The sequence below is a fragment of the Capricornis sumatraensis genome, chromosome 11 (genome assembly GCF_032405125.1).
Source record: "Capricornis sumatraensis isolate serow.1 chromosome 11, serow.2, whole genome shotgun sequence".
Classification (NCBI taxonomy): Eukaryota; Metazoa; Chordata; class Mammalia; order Artiodactyla; family Bovidae; genus Capricornis; species Capricornis sumatraensis.
Genome location: NC_091079.1, coordinates 7,303,199 through 7,323,034, shown reverse-complemented (window position 1 = coordinate 7,323,034; position 19,836 = coordinate 7,303,199). Strand labels below are relative to the sequence as shown.

Genomic DNA, 19,836 nt, shown 5'->3' with positions numbered 1-19,836 from the left:
ATAAAAAAAAAAAAGGAAAACAAAAGAAGGCTCTCGAGTGACAGGAGAGCGTGGGCTATTATTTTATTATGTGTGATTATTTGGCTTCCCACTTCCTACCGTTTTTGGTTTCAAAGCCATCCTGAAACCTGGAAAAGCTATTCAGTAATGAGTCAAATTCTTGCAGTGCATAAATTCTTGTTTTCCTCCCATGGCTTCTTTTTTTTCTGATAGTTCCCCTATTTTTAGTGGGAGTGGAGAAATTTGTGCACATACCCTGCCTTCATCCTGCCCACTGTGGCCACCAGCACCCTCCCCTCCCTCTCTTCTCCCTGACCCCTGGGAGCCTCTGGGTCTCAGCCTTATTTATGAGTGACAGGTGTGTGCCCAGGAGGACAACAGCCACTGCAAAGCTCCTCTCCCTTCAGTTCATACTTAATTGTCCCAAACTGCATGGTCCTTAATCCTTGCTGTTACTGTCATTTTTTGTTAAACCATTGAAAACATGATGGTTAATTATGGACTCTTTCTCAAGAAAAATATTCAACGCCCCAAAATCAAAATTTTGCCTACAATTTTAATGTATTTACAAACTCACCGAAGACAAGTTCAGAACCTTTGCTTTAGAAACAATCCTGCTTTAATCAAATGTGTAGGTTTGTGAGGAGGCTAATTTATAATGACTTAGAGGGATAATTTTACATTTGTAACTAACTGGCTTACTGACTGGAGAGTGATGTAGTAAGAAACAGATCAAAACTTCTTCACATCATGAATTTCCTAGAGTGTTTCAGGTTAAGAATCTCTGAAGGGTAAGTTCATTCACTCATTCATGGGTTCATGCAGACTTGAGCACAGTCAGGGAGGAAGGGATTTCCCTCTGCCTTTCTAGGTCCTTCCAGATGGTCTAAGAAGTAAGTTGACGTGAGACAGATTAACAGGAGAAAATCAAGAGTTTAGCAATGTGTTCACATGAGAGGGACCCAGGAGGACTGAGTGACTCGACAAAAGTGCCAAAGCCCTCTCCTTAAACACCACCTTCAGCTGAAGACAAAGGAGGCTGTCGGGTCTGGTTTGGGAGGAAGGCAGTGCACCTGGAGACGGGGAAGCAGCTGCCTGGTAAAGGAGTTACCTCTGCTGGTTGGACTAGCAGAGAAGGCAGGACATGGAGAGGACTCTGGTGGAGACAGTCACCTCCAGGCCCTGCCGAGTGTCCCCACCGCACCCGGCCCATCGCCCTCACAGACCTCTCTGGTGACAGCCCTATTCTGGGGCAACAGGCCCTTTATCTAAATTCTTTTAGGTCGTTAAGGGAAAGATAACAATAAAAACTTCCTAAGACTTCCATTTCTTAAAAAAAAAAAATCATCCTGAGACTCAAGAGGGAGGGGATATATGCATCCCTATGGCTGATCCTTGCTGATCCATGGCAGAGACCAATACAATATTGTCATTATCCTTCAATTAAAATAAAGAAAGAAAATAATAATCAGCCTGAATTTATCCTCATGCCAGATACACACTTTGAGGTGCCAGATTTTGGGGTGCCACATTCTGCTCCCCTACAGCACCTACTGGGTCACAGTGCTGCTCTGAGCACAGGGAATGCAGCACTGGTGGAGGAAGAAAACCAAGAGAATCTTAGGCTGAGCCCAGGGAGTCTAAATGCAAGAGATACTGGGAAGAGACAGTAAAAATAAATAAGCAAGATACGTAATAGAGTAGATGATGCTAAGAGCTAACAAGAAAAGTAAAGTCGAGGAGGAATTAGGGGGGCATTGGAGGCTATGATTTTAAACAGCTGGTCAGGAGAGAGATTATATTGTCAACAGCAGGAGCAGCAACAATGACTTTGTTATCAGTAGAGACTGAAGCCTGGGATCTTGTCCTCCCAGTGAGAGACACCATGGGCTACCTTGACTGCTCATCGTTATCCCAGGGAGAAGGATGATGGAACAGCTGTGAGGGGGCAGGGGCAGAGATGCTTCTCAGACCTTCTGCACACTCTCCTTTCTGATCCAGTTCATTCGCTGCATGCACTTTTGAGGTCTTAGCAATTGCAAAGTTTTGTTCTAATGACAGAAGAATTTAGGGAAGGAACACTTTTCTTGATTTTCGTCTCAAAGAGAGTGAAAGCTGTGCAGGGGGTGAAGCTCACACAGGTAACTGTGCTATTTTGGGAAATGAGTCAGATACTTTATGAAACTGTGTGGATCATCAAGCTCCCCACGGCCACGTGGCACCTTAGGGAGTTAGAATTTAGAGATTTTCAACTTCAAGGCCTTCAATTTATACATGAGAAAATTGAGACCCACAAGAAAGTGAACCATGTGCCCAAGGACACACAGCTCATTGACAAAGAGTAGGGACCCTACACCATGTTGGGTAGACCCGAATTTGCTAAAACGGTTTATTAGACCACCCAACGCTAAGCTAGGTTGGCTATGTGCCTAATTTCCTGCAAGGAATTCACATTTAAAAAAAAAAACAAATAGGCCTCAACAAGTCATTAACATACAAAACCACAGTCACACATGAACTAAAGCAGATTAAATAGCCCCAGAGTGCCTGAACCACAGGGACTCCAGCTTCAGTGCAACCAGCACAGCAGTTCTAAGAGTCTCTACTGATGCTGGTTAGATCAGAACCACTTTTTCCTAAACCCTGGATGACTTTGGCTGATGAAGACTCTATAGCTTTCGGTCACATGTGGGCGGTATCTTGGGTCTGTGCCACAAAGAACACAAGTTAGAAATTTGGATACATTTATGATGAAGTGTTTTGCTTCCATGGCTCTTGCTCGAAAAGAAAGGATTAATCAAGGAACTTGATTCCCCAGTTTGGTCATTATCAAGTGCTGTAAATATGTTCACCATGTATCATCATTTTTCTTCTGTCTGCACGCACCTGAAGGAAAGAGCAAGGGGAAGCTTCAAGCAGGTTTGTAATTTCTGTTCTGCTACGTGTTTGTTGGTAAATCTGACCCCTCACCTATGTTTTAAATGTGTCTCATATGAGAAAAATCGATCAACAAATGCAAGGTGATTAAAAGTGACCTTTCACAAGATTGCCTGCAAAGGTTGCTGTTGTATTGATTTTTCCCCCCCTTGGGAGTGTCTTTCCCTAAGTCACTCAGTGCCTTTTACAATCTGCAGAGCATGGGACATTCTGGGGAAAAAATAATAATTATGGTCTTTGGTTGTTCCTTGCTGCTGTTTTCCCAGAGTCTGACTGAGTATTCAAATCCCATGAAGCAGGATAAGAGCTACTCCCTTCACCAGGCTCCTTCTTTTAGAGTGAGAAAATTGCATGGTTTGGGGCAGGGGATGGGAAGGAACACTGTGTTCAGGAGGTAAGGACAAGCTCTCTGTGACGTCTCCAGCTCATTCAGAACTCAGGAGCCCTAATCCTTTAGTTAGGAAGAAGATAATCCTCCCGGACACGTCACCAAATGAAGTTCACTGAACGGTCATTCTTTTGTGCCTTAGAAGGAAATGCTTTATCAGATTAAGTAGTAGAAAGCTAGACCCAGAGGGAACAGGAACTGAAAGAGCACATTTTAACCTGAGTTTGCGACTGCCAAGAAGGATCTGGGTTTGGGAACAGAACCCAGAAGGAGAGAGCTGCATGGATCCCAGCCCAGATGGGGTGAGGAAGGACAGAGGAGAAGCAGCAGGGAGGCCCAGCCCCTGCGATTCCTTCCCATGAGGGATCCAAGGCTTTTCCGGTCATGACCACCCATCCCAGTAATGAAGAAACACAGGCACCCCCTGCCCCGGGCTGGCCCCTGAGTGGGGAGCCAACGGGGGTCCAGGGATTGTGTTGTTAGCTTTGTGCTGTTATACGAATGACCATTATATATTTATCATGGTGTATTTATTCACTCCTGAAATCAGAGTTGCGAGTTCTCTAGAGATGATGAGTCTCTGGGTCATCCATTTCTGCGACACTTAAAACAATTATAAACAGCCGCAAGGAAACCTTCGTTTGTGATGAGAGGTAGATGTGATTGGACGTACCCACTTGTCCGGGTAGGGAAGTCCACATGGGTTCTGGCACTGGAGACACTTCTTTTACGTGGCAGATACAGAATAAAAGCAGAAGGCGGCGGTGCTCTCCAGGTGGTATTTCCAGAAAGTTTTAGTGGCTCGAAGAGTTGCTCTTCATTTTAGAGGTATTTGTGCTCAAAGAGAAGAACTGGGCTTTAGACACTGGACGAGGTGGGCTGAGCAGCTATGCCCCTCGTGTCCTCCTTTGTGTAGACGCCACACAACCACACTCTCCTCCTAGGTGGATATTCTGCTCGACACAAAGTCAAACGAAGTAAATCATAGTCACTGTGTGCCGTTTGGTCTCTTGAGTGACATTCGAAGTTTTCTTTGTCTTGAGGGCATCGATTTACACATTATCTCAAAGAGGAGCCTGTCAATCTATAGTCAGTGTGAAAAAAAAAAGGACCCCCATCGTCTCCAAGTCCTCAGGACAGAGACCCTCTTTGGCAGACATGACCTGAAAATCAGGTCACCTGTCTGGGTTTCAGCCCCCAGAGGGGGACATCTGTAAATCATGTGGTGGTTTTGCTTCAGCATAGCCATGAGTGAGGGGCCACCCTGGGCCGATGGCAACACTGCCCTTCTCCAAAGCTCACCGAGGCAGAGGGCACAGGCAGAACTCTAGGGGTCAGGCTGCCGTCCCACTGTCCAAACGCAAACTGACCAGACTGCGACCAAATGCTCTAAATGCCGGGATGCTCGTGTTATCTATATACCTAAAACGTTATACGGTCTTTACCTGAACATCATATACCATGTTCATATACCTAAAATGTTAAGATCTATTCTGCATGGTTGGGGCTGAGTCTGTCAAAGATTACCCACCCCCCCTATAGACTTGTACTTGGCGCTTCCCTGGTGGCTCAGCAGTAAAGAATCCATCTGCAATGCAGGAGACACAGGAGACGCAGGTGTGATCCCTGAATCAGGAAGATCCCCTGGAGAAGGAAATGGCCACCCACTCCAGTATTCTTGCCCAGAGAATCCCCATGGACACAGAAGCTGGGCAGGCTACCATCCATAGGGTCACAAAGCATCGGACACGACTTAGTGACGAAGCAACAAAAGAACAGACTTCCCCCGAGCCACACTGCTGGCTCAGAGAGTCACAGAGACGTCTAGCTTCTCCGCGGTCTTTGAACATTTGGCAAAAACCACCGTGAACACGCCACATGTTGCTGTGTGGCACACGTCTCACTTCACGCTTCGCCGGCACCCACTGGGGTCTCCTGTAGGCCAGTCCACATATGATGCCACCATGTGTGAAGCTGTGGCGGGGAACGTGCTCCGTAAGCACTTCTTGGGTGGCGTAAGAAAATACCCCTGACCTCTAGTACTTGACTCGAAGAGAGAGAAAAGACCAGCAAGAGAGGTCAAGCGGAGGAATATAAAAAGAGAGAAAATGACAAGTTAGCATTTCAGTCATCTGAAGGAAATAAGGGGCAGTCCCACTCTGATGTGACCTTCGCTTCCCCCGCTGCGACCCCCTGGGCAGTGACGTGTTCATGGCAGATGCAGACAGGTTGTAGTAACAACAGCAGCACTAGCCCAGGAAGTAAGAACTCTGCCCTCCATTGAGCAAGTGTGCACAAAGGAAGTGCATCCTGATGATAATTCTCCCTTGGAAGCAGCAGCTCTGAGTCCAGAATACGGCTGGCGAGTGCTGGACCCAAGTTCAGACTGGCTGATAACACTGCTTTGGCTACAGCTGTACCGCTGTGATTCAGATAAGGGAGCGTGGATACACTGCAGCCAACCCTGTTATCCTCCAGAGCCTGGAATCTCCTAAAGGCTTCCTCAAGGGACCTCTTTGTACATGCCAAGACCTGGCAGGGACCCAGATGTAGGAGAGTCTACCCAGCAGCCAGCACTGCCCCCATCGAGGGGCCAGGACAGTAGATCAGGCCTCTCTCTACACACTCATCTACACCCCTGGGGAACTGAGTCCCCTGCTTCAGGACCTTCTTGTGAGAAGATTTTGTCTTCCTACATGGAGTTTAGCTTGTGGTTTCTAAAAACTCGTGCACAGCCTCTTGGGCTAAGGAAAGGCACCCAGTCCCAAGATGGTGACCAATTCAAAAATCTTTAAAAATACAACACATCAGCCTCCAGGAGAGCTTGCTAATCAAGCTTAGCTGAACAAGAGCGACCCTGGTACCAGGTCAGGTGTGAATCACCATCCATCTACGCTGACCCTGCCCTGTTCCTCTTCTAAACCCAAAAACACTGCTTCTTGGGCATTGTTCAGTTGTTTACTTTTTCCTTTCCATCTTCCCACTGAAACAGTTTTCATCCCATGTGTGGTGGTAAATGGTGTCTACTGATGTTATTCTAATTAATCATCCCACTGAGTAACTTTTCCCACTCATTTTATAAGCTGGGCAGTTCTCCATTTGGGTATAAATGGCTGCTCCACAAGGACAGAATGTCCCTGTAAACTCATCCAGCATCCTCACCTTCCTCTCTGCCACCTCCACCAAGCTAACTAGGCTGTGAGTTAGCTATCACAATGGTACGAGAAAGCTCTTACTTCTTCCTACCTGTTAAGGTTTTATTGCTCCAAAGACAGATCATACATCAGAGGCTTGGGGATTATCCAAAAGTCTCCCTGCCTTTGCTAACCTTGTCTGCTTACTCAACACTCAGTGACTGTATGCCTGCTTTGTAGTTCAACTGCCTTAATGCAGGTCATGAGGCATTAAGAGAGCCCTGCCAGACTTCTTAGGAGACTCTCTAAAGTTGCTTTAACGGGTGCTTGTGAGACAGTTATAAAGATGCGTGTCTTAAAAGTTAAAGCATAAGCAAGACTCACTACATTACATCCTGTGGTGTGGTCCACAGGGTGCTTTGCCGGAACTGTTCCTGCACAGTTGCCTTTATTAGATTCTGAGAAGTGTGCTTCTCAGGAGAGAACGCAACAACACTGATCGAAACACCGTGCTCTTCTATTTCTTCTGCATTTATTTTCCATTATTTATGTGTCTTTCTTTTGTGTGCAGTGAATGATCTGCATGGGCTGTTAAACTAAATTCAGGGAAACTACTTCTTTTTTTGGCACAGTCAACTTGTGTCTTTATCGGCGAAAGGTTAGGTTGTTGCAAAAACATTTTTTTTTTCAAAATAGTCTCTCCTTCTGTTCACATTTATTGATCGAAGGAAAGGATTTAGTCTTTGAAAAGCACATTGTAAGAGTTAATATAAGAAAAATGCTCTTTTACTTACAAACTAGCAACCTAGAATATTTCCTCCTAAAGAACATGTTCTATCTGACAATTGGTTCCTTATATTTACACCTTCAGTTCAGTTCAGTTCAGTCGCTCAGTCGTGTCCAACTCTGTGTGACCCCATGAATCACAGCACACCAGGCCTCCCTGTCCATCACCAACACCCGGAGTTCACTCAAACTCACGTCCATCGCGTCAGTGATGCCATCCAGCCATCTCATCCTCTGTCCTCACCTTCTCCTCCTGCCCCCAATTCCTCCCAGCATCAGAGTCTTTTCCAATGAGTCAACTCTTCGCATGAGGTGGCCAAAGTACTGGAGTTTAAGCTTTAGCATCAGTCCTTCCAAAGAAATCCCAGGGTTGATCTCCTTTAGAATGGACTGGTTGGATCTCCTTCCAGTCCAAGGGACTCGCAAGAGTTTTCTCCAACACCACAGTTCGAAAGCATCAACTCTTCAGTGCTCAGCTTTCTTCACAGTCCAACTCTCACATCCATACAAGACCACTGGAAAAACCATAGCTTTGACTAGATGGACCTTTGTTAGCAAAGTAATGTCTCTGCTTTGCAATATGCTATCTAGGTTTCCTTCCAGGGAGTAAGTGTCTTTTAATTTCATGGCTGCAATCACCATCTGCAGTGATTTTGGAGCCCCCCAAAATAAAGTCTGACACTGTTTGTACTGTTTCCCCATCTATTTCCCATGAAGTGATGGGACCAGATGCCATGATCTTCATTTTCTGAATGTTGAGCTTTAAGCCAACTTTTTCACTCTCCTCTTCCACTTTCATCAAGAGGCTTTTGAGTTTCTCTTCACTTTCTGCCATAAGGGTGGTGTCATCTGCATATCTGAGGTTACTGATATTTCTCCTGGCAATCTTGATTCCAGCTTGTGCTTCTTCCAGCCCAGCATTTCTCATGATGTACTCTGCATATAAGTTAAATAAGTAGGATGACAATATACAGCCTTGATGTACTCCTTTCCCAGTTTGGAATCAGTCTGTTGTTCCATGTCCAGTTCTAACTGTTGCTTCCTGACCTGCATATAGATTTCTCAAGAGTCAGGTCAGGTGGTCTGGTATTCCCATCTCTTTCAGAATTTTCCACAGTTGATTGTGATCCACAGAGTCAAAGGCTTTGGCATAGTCAATAAAGCAGAAATAGATGTTTTTCTGGAACTCTCTTGCTTTTTCGATGATCCAGCTTCAGGTTTCATACAAATCAAAAGCTTTTTTATTTCAAGGTGGATTCTTTAACCAGCTGAGCTATCAGGGAAGCCCCTATTTCATAGCAATTAATGTTATCTACTTCATTGATTCCTATAAAGATTTTAATAGTTCTAGAATACTTTATTCTTCAATCATTTATACCGTGTTGCACTGTTACTTATTACAAGGGTTTCTATACCCTAAAATATTTATACTCTTATTTTTGTATGCAGCAGATTCTAAGACATAGACTACCATCATTTAGAAAGCCTGCTTCAAATCTAATTATTTCTACTTAACCATTAAGAACTGGGCATACATTTTGAGCAACACAATTAATTTACAGTTTGTCCTTGGTGTTTAAATAGTCCATGTACTTGCATATGAATAATGAGGAAGCCAAATGGCTTTGTTTTTCAAGACCAGAAGCCCCTGAGCCCTTTCCCAGTTGCGACCGCCTAGTAACGAGCTGCTGTCTCCCCCTCACTCCTAGTCAGGTCTGTAGTCATAAGCAGAAGCTCTTCAGAATACACACCTCATGGAAGCAGAGGTACCAGCATCCCAGCTGCTGACATGAGATCTGAGAATGCCAACTAACCTCAGGTGCATGACCAGGTCACCCCGCCCTCTACTGAGCCCTGCTCAGACTTACTCTTCTGAGGACTCCTGAATGAGGTTTCCAGCCTGCTTGTATTCCTCCCGCTGCCTGCTGCCTGCTTGGATCCCCTGCGCCCTGGGGATGAACAGGCAGGTCCGAGTGGCCCCTCCTGGCAGTGGACGATGCTTAGCTGTGCACGCACTGAGTTGTCCTGGCTCCACTGCGCTGCCGAATTGTGCAAGGGGCGAGAATTTGCAGGAAGCTTATCCTGTGAAGGGCTGAAGCCCTTATTAAGTGTAACAATAACTACAGCTTTCTGAGTCCAGGAGGATTACCCCTTCCATGGCAGGGATCCCCCAGGGGCCGACTGCACGCTGACCATTTGAGGAACACGAGCATCTGGTGACAAGAACCTCTGTAGGGCGGACATGCCTTCTGCCCTAAGACAGCCCTTGGCCGGGGACCAGGGGCTGCACACCGTCAATGACTGCAGTTACCTTTTGGTTACTTTCTCCAAAGAGAGGCCTCCTTGTTTCTTGGGGATAGTCTTTGGCAACCTTCCTAAAAAAACAGTGTCTCATAAACCTTTCTCAAAAATCACATTCATAGATATCACAAAAAAGCCGAAAAATAACGAAAACGTTACTAGGCTAGGGAAGAGTATTTTTTTAATCAATGTGTGTTTTCAATAGCAGTCACCTAACCCATTTAATAGTAAGCTCATCAAGGTGCTCTGCTGATTTGCAAAGGGGAAATGAACTACAAAAATTAATAAAAGTAAACTTTTTGTAGGAAAACACAAGAACAGATCTTTGGCTTGGAAAAGAAAATATTGCTTGGCTAAAAAGTTCTGGATTAGGATTCTTAACAGTCATACTATGTCAGAAGACATATTATGTCAGAAGGAAGAGTGAAAACATAACATATTTTTTTTCTAATTTAGTGTTTAGTGTGTTGAATTCACTTCAAAACAATTCTAGAGAATATTTTAACATTAGGTGTGGCAAATATTCACATACTTTAGAAGGACAAAAGGGGAAAAGGTACCCAGAACTCATTTATATCAACTCTCATGCCTTGTAGTACTGAGATTCAGAAAATAATATTATTTCCATTTCCCGTTAATTCGTAAAGACAATATTAAATGTTTTATGGGGACAATTTTTTAATATTTTATGAGTATTTTTCAGTGTTTTTTGTTATTATAAATAACATTGGTAAATTTAATGCTGATATCTATTTTAGATTTTTTAAACATTTTTAGCAACTGAAATTTTTAAAAAACTAAATTTCATATTAAATGGTTTTATAATGGTTTTATCAGTTTCCTATTCATTCAGTTGGCAAAGGAAAGAGAAATATCTTGAAAGTTTGAGAAATAATTTGCTATTAACTAAACCCAACATTCTATAGTAATTAGCATCTGTTAGTTCCAGAAAAGGTAATGGATTAAAGTATAATGAGACCACTTGTCACGGCAGCTCTGTCGACAAGCCATTCATTAATCTAAATAGGGGTGCCATAGGTGCGTTCCTGAACCAGATCATTATACACTTAAATAACGGAACAGATGGCCAAAACTGAAAAGAGGTTTGTAGTTTCTACTATTAAGGGAAAAAAGAAAAAAGCTTGAAAAGAGTGGGCACTTTGAGCACCATCCCTTTGAGGATTTGTTTAAATAGTGTGAGCTTTGGATGACATGGAGAATGTAGCCCGGGCATAAGAAGATGCAGTTTCATACGTTCTTGTCATTGAATGAATCCATCATTTAACCACACGTTTGTCAACTGCAGAGAAAGCCCTGCCTGTGTTAATGAGCCCTGAGCCGCCTGCCCTGCCTGCCCTCTGCACGCGCCCCAGCAACACTGCCTGTGTCTGCCCTTCCGCTCAGAGCTGTCAGCTGCATGGCCAGCATGCGTGTCGTGACCAGGACCTGCTGACCACTGAAATCCACTGCTCGATGTGTTTCCACATAAACACACAGAAAACACGGTGCCTTCCTAGAACATCATTTGTTAAGGAGCTAGGCATGGAAAAATCAATGTTACTGTGCTTGTTAGCTACAAGACGTAGACCCACTAAACACATTTGCTGTTGGCAAGCTGCCGCTGGGGACAGTAGCCATGGTGGAAAGCACAAAAGAAAGTGTTCCACGTGGTCCCAGAGAATCCCTATCCATAAGAATTCTGTCTCCATGTCCCACAAAGGCTGCATCTGGACAGGGGGCCTCAGATTCATCCAGTCCTCTGCTTCAGGCCTGAGAGCCCTGGCCCTCCCGCTACATAAGGGAATCACTTTTTTTTCCATAAAAATATAAATTCACTCTCTTTTTTTAAAATTTTTGGAGTAGGGTTGATTTAAAACATTTGTTAGTTTCTGCTGCACAGGAAAGCTAATCGGTTATATATGTATCAACTCATTTTTAGATTCTTTTCCCATATAGACCATTACAGAGTGTTGAGTAGAGTTCCATGTGCTATATAGCAGGTCCTTATTAGTTATCTCTTTTACATATAGTAGTGTGTATATGTCGGTCCCAATATCCCATCTATTCTTCTCCCCATAGCCTCACTTTGTAATGAATAACACAGTGCTTTATAAATGAACAAGAACACAAAACTGTACACCTGATCCCTATAAGAGTCCCTCAGCTACGTTGCTATTTTTATCTTCGAGTTAGAAGAGAGGCCTCCAAACCCAGGTCTCTGATTCCAGCCTGCCCTCCCAGCACCTCATACCCCACTCACACTCAGGAAGGCCTGGAGGCTGCCTTGTTATCACTTCCTTTATCAACCAACCACAGTTCAGGCCAAGCTGGCATCTGAGAACTGAACGTGAACAAATATAATTCACCAGGAGCTGCCACAGCAAATCAATAACCTGTTTAATAGCAGGAGTCTGTGTTGGTGAACACAACATCTCGTTCTGTTAATCCGTCATCTGGTTCATTATAAGCTGAAGCTGTTCTACCTTGTGTGGTTTTTGTCTAGCAAGAATAAATGTGGTGTTAAGTGCTGTATGTCTAATACTGTCTGCAGTGCTGCCAGCTGCTCTGAGACTGCATGGATCTGGAAGTCGTAATCTTGCCTGGAATATAAAATGCATGCAGACTATGTATGCATGCGTAAGTGTCATCTCTGTTTTCCTGTAGAAATATTTTAGAAATTACAGAGATATGCTCCCCCCCACAAAAAAAATCTTTTTTTGTAAGTTTCAAAAGTTGAGGTTAAAGCTAAAATCTGTCTCTAAGGTGAACACCAAACCAGTTCTGAGGTCTTTCCAGTGTCATGGTGCGCAAACCACTGTGCTAGGTCTCAGGCCTTTGTTGAATCCAGGAAGGGTGTGCAAAACCGTGGGATGAGATGGACTGGAGATGAATGCAGAGAGATTAAAGACAGCTCAAATTTTCAATAAGGGGAAATGTATCACTGTGCCCCTACTTGCTAGAAACATTTCGTGTAATGCAGTATGTGATTGATCCGTCGATCATGTGTACAGTTGCATCAGCGCATTGACGCAGGTGGGTGGGCAGTGCTGCCTGAAATGGACTAACGCCGCCCCTGTCGCCCGCAGCCAGAAGCTCAGCTTTAAGGAGCGCGTGCGCATGGCCAGCCCTCGGGGCCAGAGTGTCAAGAGCAGGCAGGCGTCGCTGGGCGACAGGCGGTCCCCCAGCACGGACATCACGGCTGAGGGCAGCCCCACCAAAGTGCAGAAGAGCTGGAGCTTCAACGACCGCACGCGTTTCCGGCCCTCCCTGCGCCTGAAGAGCTCGCAGCCCAAGCCAGTGGTGGACGGTGAGTTACCCCTGTCTCTCCATAACCACGTTTTACACCAACGCAAGGACCAAGTGGCCGATTCTGCCCGGTGCCGCTTGGAAAGAGGGCAGGAAGCAACCCCAGGGAAAGAACCGTGTGTTTGTTGCTTGTTTTCTTGGAAGTTTATTGCCTGCCTTGGGCAAGTGTACAGAAGTTGAGTTTTGAAGGCAAGTTTGGCAGCTGGATCTACATTGCAAGAAAGTCAGAGACAGTGGTGTTCATTCTTCTCTGGTATCTACAGCATAGCGTTACTTCTCAGGTAGGTCAGGGTCAGGTCAACAGGACCACGCTGCTGATGCAGCGTCCAATGTGCAAACTCACCAAGATGGCCAGGGGCTCAGGACCCCTGTGATGCAGGAAGAAGGGCCAGAGTCTTTTTGGACTCAGTGGAGGTGCTGGTCCTTTTCTACTGAGCACTGTTTTTCCCTACATCAAGGGCCAACTGCTCATCTTCCTTAGAGAGAGTCTTGTTGAAAGTTCTTATCTAATGATAACTGGAATTCTAGTTCTTCTCCCAAAAGAAATTAACCTATTTTATTTACTATATTAAGTGGCAGAAGCTTCCTTTGCCAACACATTTTACTGAGTGCCATATAATTTCCACGTTTATAAATAAAACCTTCTTTTTCATTTTGGCTTTCCTTTTAAGAATGCCCCCTGGGATCTCTTATCCTGGGCAAAGGACCAAAATCAAATCGCATCTTCCATTAAGGCATAAAAGCTTGCAAAGACCATCCGCACCCTGTGCTCACCCCCGAGACAGAACCTGAATTTTCCCAGGCCCTGAGAGCCCTCGGGATAAAATTAACAACCTGGGTCATGATCACAGTGACCTCAGGTTCCCTCAGGCCCAGGCCCCTCCCAGCCCATTCAGAGCTCCTGGGGCCGCCCTCCCTCCACTCTCAGGGGATCCTCCAGAGTCCACTCCAGACACCTCCCACTCTGCACACCTTTGGATACCCTCCAAGTAGTGCCAGAGGCTGACCCTATGTGGCCCCTCCTGATGAAGCTTGCAGCTCCCTTCTGCACTGCACACTTGACCCCTCTCCCACCTGCCCAGGCTCCCCACCACCTGCCACTGTGCTGAGATGAGAAGAGCTCTCTGCCCAGCACTGTGCCTGCATGCTAAGTTGCTTCAGTCATGTGCAACATTTTGTGACTGCCCCCACCCCTAGGCTCCTCTGTCCATGGGATTCTTCAGGCAAGAATGCTGGAGGGGGTGGCCGTGCTCTCCTCCAGGGGATCTTTCCAACTGTATACCCTACACCAAGCCCCCAAGTACCCAGAGTCACTGGTGGCACAGCTTTTCAGCATCCTCTGGTTTCCATACTCTCCTCCCTAGGAATTTGGCTGAAAGCCCATGAACAGCTGAGTTGAGAGTTACCAGTAACAAGGCTTATGGAGCACTCAAAATAGACTTGCTGAATATAAATGGACACACATTTCTGGAAGGCAAGTTGGCAAAAGACACCAAAGCCTATACATCTGCCTGAGCTCGGACACCTCCCACCCTGCAATTCCATTTCTAATTCCATTTCTAGCAATTCCATATCCTAGAAGTGAAGTAGCATACGTACAATATAATGAAGTCACAGACATTAGAAAAGATGCTATAAGTCTAAAATAATTGAAATATTAAAAGAATCGCAAAAAATAAATTATTCCATTTTGGCTGTGTATGTGTGTGTGTGTGTAAATTCATGTGTTTCTAGTAAAAGTTCTGGAGAGATTGGCAACAGTGAATGAACAGTTACCTCCAAGTGGTGACATCATAGTTGTATTATGTTTGTTGATATGTATTATTTTGTTCATTTGTATTATCTATTATTTCTACAATGAGCATGTATAGCTTTTGTAATAAGAAAGCAGAAGAGGATTTTCTACTAAAAAATCGGGTCCTCCTTTCAGACACTGCCTCTTTCCTTCCCCACGGTGGGATATTGGCAGTACTCCTGTTGGTCCTGTCCCCACGTTGGTCCAGCTGGTGGCACCAAACCCTTCTCCTTAGCCCAAATTCCCCGTTATCTTGGTGCTGGCACAACCCTTCACTGTGTGTGGATGTGAATTGTCTAATGAGGTTTGACAGCTCCTACTACAAATAGACCCCTTCATGGATCACAGCCTTGTCACAGCAAAGGGCTTCCATAAGTCAAGGTATGAGTCTTGCCATGCAGGGCCACTCAAGACAGATGGGTCATAGTGAAGAGTTCTGACAAAATATGGTCCAGAGAAGGAGGGAATGGAAAACCACTCCTGTATTCTTACTGTGAGAACCCCTAAACAGTATGAAAAGGCAAAAAAGATATGACACCTGAAGATGAGGGCCCCAAGTCAGAAGGTATCTAATATGCTACTCAAGAAGAGCAGAGGGCAGTTACTAATAGCTCCAGAGAGAATGCAGTGGCTGAGCCAAAGCAGAAACGACACTCAGGTGTGGATGTGTCTGGTGCTGAAAGTAAAGTCTGATGCTGTAAGGAACAGTATTGTATAGGAACCTGGAATGTTAGGTCCATAAATCAAGGTAAATTGAAAGTGGTCAAATAGGAGATGTCAAGAGTGAACGTCAACATCTTAGGAAGCAGTGAACTAAAATGGACAGGAGTGGGCGAATTTAATTCAGAGGATCATTGTATCTGCTACTGTGGGCAAGAACCCTTTGAAAGATATAAAGTAGCCCTTGTAGTCAATAAAAGATTCTGAAATGCAGTACTTGGGTTCAGTCTCAAAAATGGCAGAATGGTCTCAGGTCATTTCCAAGGCAAACCACTCAACATCACAGTAATCCAAGTCTGTGCCCCGACCAGTAATGCTGAAGAAGTTGAATGACCAGTCTATGAAGACCTAAAAGGCCTTCCAGAACTAACACCAGAAAAAGATATCCTTTTCATCACAGGGGACTGGAATGCAAAAGTGGGAAGTCAAGAGATACCTGGAGTAACAGGCAAGTTTGGCCTTGGAGTACAAAATGATGCAAGGCAAAGGCTAACAAAATTTTGTCAAGAGAACGCACTGTTCATAACAAACACCCTTTTCCAACAGCACAAGAGACAGCTTTATACATCAGTTCAGTTCAGTCACTCAGTTCAGTTCAGTTCAGTTCAGTCGCTCAGTCGTGTCCGACTCTTTGCGACCCCATGAATCGCAGCACGCAAGGCCTCCCTGTCCATCACCTACTCCCGGAGTTCACTCAAACTCACATCCATAGTGTCAGTGATGCCATCCAGCCATCTCATCCTCTGTCGTCCCCTTCTCCTCCTGCCCCCAATCCCTCCCAGCATCAGAGTCTTTTCCAATGAGTCAACTCTTCGCATGAGGTGGCCAAAGTACTGGAGTTTGACCTTTTGCATCAGTCCTTCCAAAGAACACCCAGGAATGATCTCCTTTAGAATAGACTGATTGGATCTCCTTGAGGTCCATGGGACTCTCAAGAGTCTTCTCCAACACCACAGCTCAAAAGCATCAATTCTTCAGTGCTCAGCTTTCTTCACAGTCCAACTCCCACATCCATACATGACTACTGGAAAAACCATAGCCTTGACTAGACGGACCTTTGTTGGCAAAGTAATGTCTCTGCTTTTTAATATGCTATCTATGTTGGTCATAACTTTCCTTCCAAGGAGTAAGCATCTTTTAATTTCATGGCTGTAATCCCCATCTGCAGTGATTTTGGAGCCAAAAAAAATTAAGTCTGACACTGTTTCCACTGTTATTTCCCGTGAAGCAATGGGACCAGATGCCATGATCTTCGTTTTCTGAATGTTGAGCTTTGAGCCAACGTTTTCGCTCTCCTCTATCACTTTCATCAAGAGGCTTTTTAGTTCCTCTTCACTTTCTGCCGTAACGGTGGTGTCATCTGCATATCTGAGGTTACTGATATTTCTCTTGGCAATCTTGATTCCAGCTTGTGTTTCTTCCAGCCCAGAGTTTCTCATGATGTACTCTGCATATAAGTTAAATAAGCAGGGTGACAATATACAGCCTTGATGTACTCCTTTTCCTATTTGGAACCAGTCTGTTGCTCCATGTCCAGTTATAACTGTTGCTTCCTGACCTCCATATAGATTTTTCAAGAGTCAGGTCAGGTGGTCTGGTATTCCCATCTCTTTCAGAATTTTCCACAGTTTATTGTGATCCACACAAAGGCTTTGGTATTGTCAATAAAGCAGAAATAAATGTTTTTCTGGAACTCTCTTGCTTTTTCCATGATCCAGCGGATTTGGCAATTTGATCTCTGGTTCCTCTGCCTTTTCTAAAACCAGCTTGAACATCTGGAAGTTCATGGTTCATGTATTGCTGAAGCCTGGCTTGGGGAATTTTCAGCATTACTTTACTAGCGTGTGAGATGAGTGCAATTGTGCCGTAGTTTGAGTATTCTTTGGCATTGCCTTTCTTTGGGATTGAAATGAAAACTGACCTTTTCCAGTCCTGTGGCCACTGCTGAGTTTTCCAAATTTGCTGGCATATTGAGTGTAGCACTTTCACAGCATCATCTTTCAGGATTTGGAATAGCTCAACTGGAATTTCATCACCTCCACTAGCTTTGTTCATAGTGATGCTTTCTAAGGCCCACTTGACTTCGCATTCCAAGATGTCTGGTTCTAGGTGAGATAATCACACCACCGTGATTATCTGGGTCACTCAGTCATGTCCAACTCTTCTCGACCCCCTGGACTGCAACACCAACTCCATCACCAACTCCCAGAGCTTGCTCAAACTCATGTCCATCGAGTTGGTGATGCCATCAAACCATCTCATCTTCTGTCATCCCCTTCTCCTCCTGCCTTCAATCTTTCCCAGCATCAGGGTCTTTTCCAATGAGTCAGTTCTTTGCAACCAGTGGCCAAAGTATTGGAATTTCAGCTTCAGTGTTAGTCTTTCCAATGAATATTCAGGACTGATTTCCTTTAGGATGGACTGGTTGGATCTCCTTGCAATCCAAGGAACTCTCAAGAGTCTTCTCCAACACCACAGTTCAAAAGCATCAATTCTTCAGTGCTCAGCTTTCTTTATAGTACAACTCTCACATCCATACATGACTACTGGAAAAACCATAGCTTTGACTAGATGGACCTTGTTGGCAAAGTTATGTAATGTGTCTACTTTTTAATATGCTGTCTAGGTTGGTGATAGCTTTCCTTCCAAGGAGCAAGCATCTTATAATTTCATGGCTGCAGTCACCATCTGCAGTGATTTTGGAGCCCCCAAAAATGAAGTCCATCATTGTTTCCATTGTTTCCCCATCTATTTGCCATGAAGTGATGGGACCAGATGCCATATCTCAGTTCTTTGAATGCTGAGTTTTAGGCCAGCTTTTTCACTCTCTTCTTTCACTTTTATTAAGAGGCTCTTTAGTTCTTCACTTTCTGCCCTAATGGTGGTGTCATCTGCATCTCTGAGGTAATTGATATTTCTCCTGGCAATCTTGATTCCAGCTTGTGCTTCATCCAGACCAGCATTTTGCATGATGTCACACATGGATATCACCAAATGGTTAATACAGAAATGAGACTGATTATATTCTTTGCAGCCGAAGATGGAGAAACTCTATACAGTCAGCAAAACAACTCCTGGAGCTGAATGTGACTTAGAACTCCTTATTGCAAAATTCAGAATTAAATGGAAGAAAACCATTATTCTATTCAGATATAACCTCAGTCTTATCACTTATGATTATACAGTGCAGGTGATGAATAGATTCAAGGGATTAGATCCAGTAAACAGAGTGTCTGAAGAACTATGGACAGAGGTTCCTAACATTGTGTAGAAGGCAATGACCAAAACAATCTCAAAGAAAAAGAAATTCAAGAAGGCAAAATGGCTGTTTGAGGAAGCTTTACAAATATCTGAGAAGAGAAGAGAAGTGAAAAGCAAGGGAGAAAGGGAAAGATATACCGAACTGAATTCCAGAGAATATTCAAGGAGAGATAAGAAGGCCTCCTTAAATTAACAATGCAAAGAAGTAGAGGAAAACAATAGAATGGGAAAGACTAGAAATCTCTTCAAGAAAACTGGAGATATCAAAGGAACATTTCATGTAAGGATGAGCATGATAAGGACTGAAACAGTAAGTACCTAACAGAAGCAGAAGAGATTAAAAAGAGGTGGCAACAATACACAGAATAACTATACACAAATGGTCTTAATGACCCAGATAACCATGATAGTGTGGTCTCTCACCTAGAGCCAGACATCCTGGACAGTAAACTCAAGCGGGCCTTAGGAAGCATTACTATGAGCAAAGTTACTGAAGCTGATGGAATTTCAGCTGAGCTATTTAAAATCCTAAAAGATAATGCTGTTAAAGTGCTGCACTCAATATGTCAGCAAATTTGGAAAACTCAGCAGTGACCATAGGACTGGAAAAGGAATTTTCATTCCAGTCCCAAAGAAGGGCAATGCCAAAGTATGTTAACACTACCATACAATTTCACTCATTTTGCATTCTAGTAAGATTATGCTCAAAAATTCTTCAAGCTAGGTTTCAACAGTACATGAACCAAAAACTTCCAAATGTACAAGCTGGATTTAGAAAAGGCAGAGGAATCAGAGATTAAATTGCCAACATTCATTGGTCATAGAGAAAGGAAAGGAATTTCAGAAAAACATCTATTTCTTCACTGACTATGCTAAAGCCTTTGACTGTGTGGATCACAACAAACTGTGAAAATTATTCAAGAGATGGGAATATCAGGCCACTTTACCTGTCTGCTGAGAAGCATGTATATGGGTCCAGAAGCAACAGTTAGAACCAGACATGGAAAAACTGACTGGTTCAAAATTGGGAAATGAGTATGACAAGGCTGTATATTGTCACCCTACTTATTTAACTTCTATGCAGAGCACATCATGCAAAATGCTGGACTGGATGAATCATAGGCTGGAATCAAGATTGCCAGGAGAAATATCAACAACCTCAGATAACACCACACTTATGGCAGAAAGTGAAGAGGAACTAAGGAGCC

General features: G+C 44.2%; 1 protein-coding gene across 5 annotated transcripts in view; it reads left to right on the top strand.

Moving 5' to 3' along the window:
• KCNQ5 (potassium voltage-gated channel subfamily Q member 5) overlaps positions 1-19,836 on the top strand; it is a 630,043-nt gene that overhangs the window by 538,726 nt on the left and 71,481 nt on the right. Inside the window, exons 9-11 of one of the 5 annotated variants that reach the window (XM_068983483.1) lie at positions 2,893-2,919; positions 8,955-9,011; positions 12,633-12,853. In XM_068983483.1, coding sequence (XP_068839584.1) covers positions 2,893-2,919; positions 8,955-9,011; positions 12,633-12,853 — 305 coding nt within the window. The remainder of the gene's footprint in view (positions 1-2,892; positions 2,920-8,954; positions 9,012-12,632; positions 12,854-19,836) is intronic. The other 4 variants (XM_068983484.1, XM_068983486.1, XM_068983485.1 and 1 more) reach the window with 4 other exon arrangements.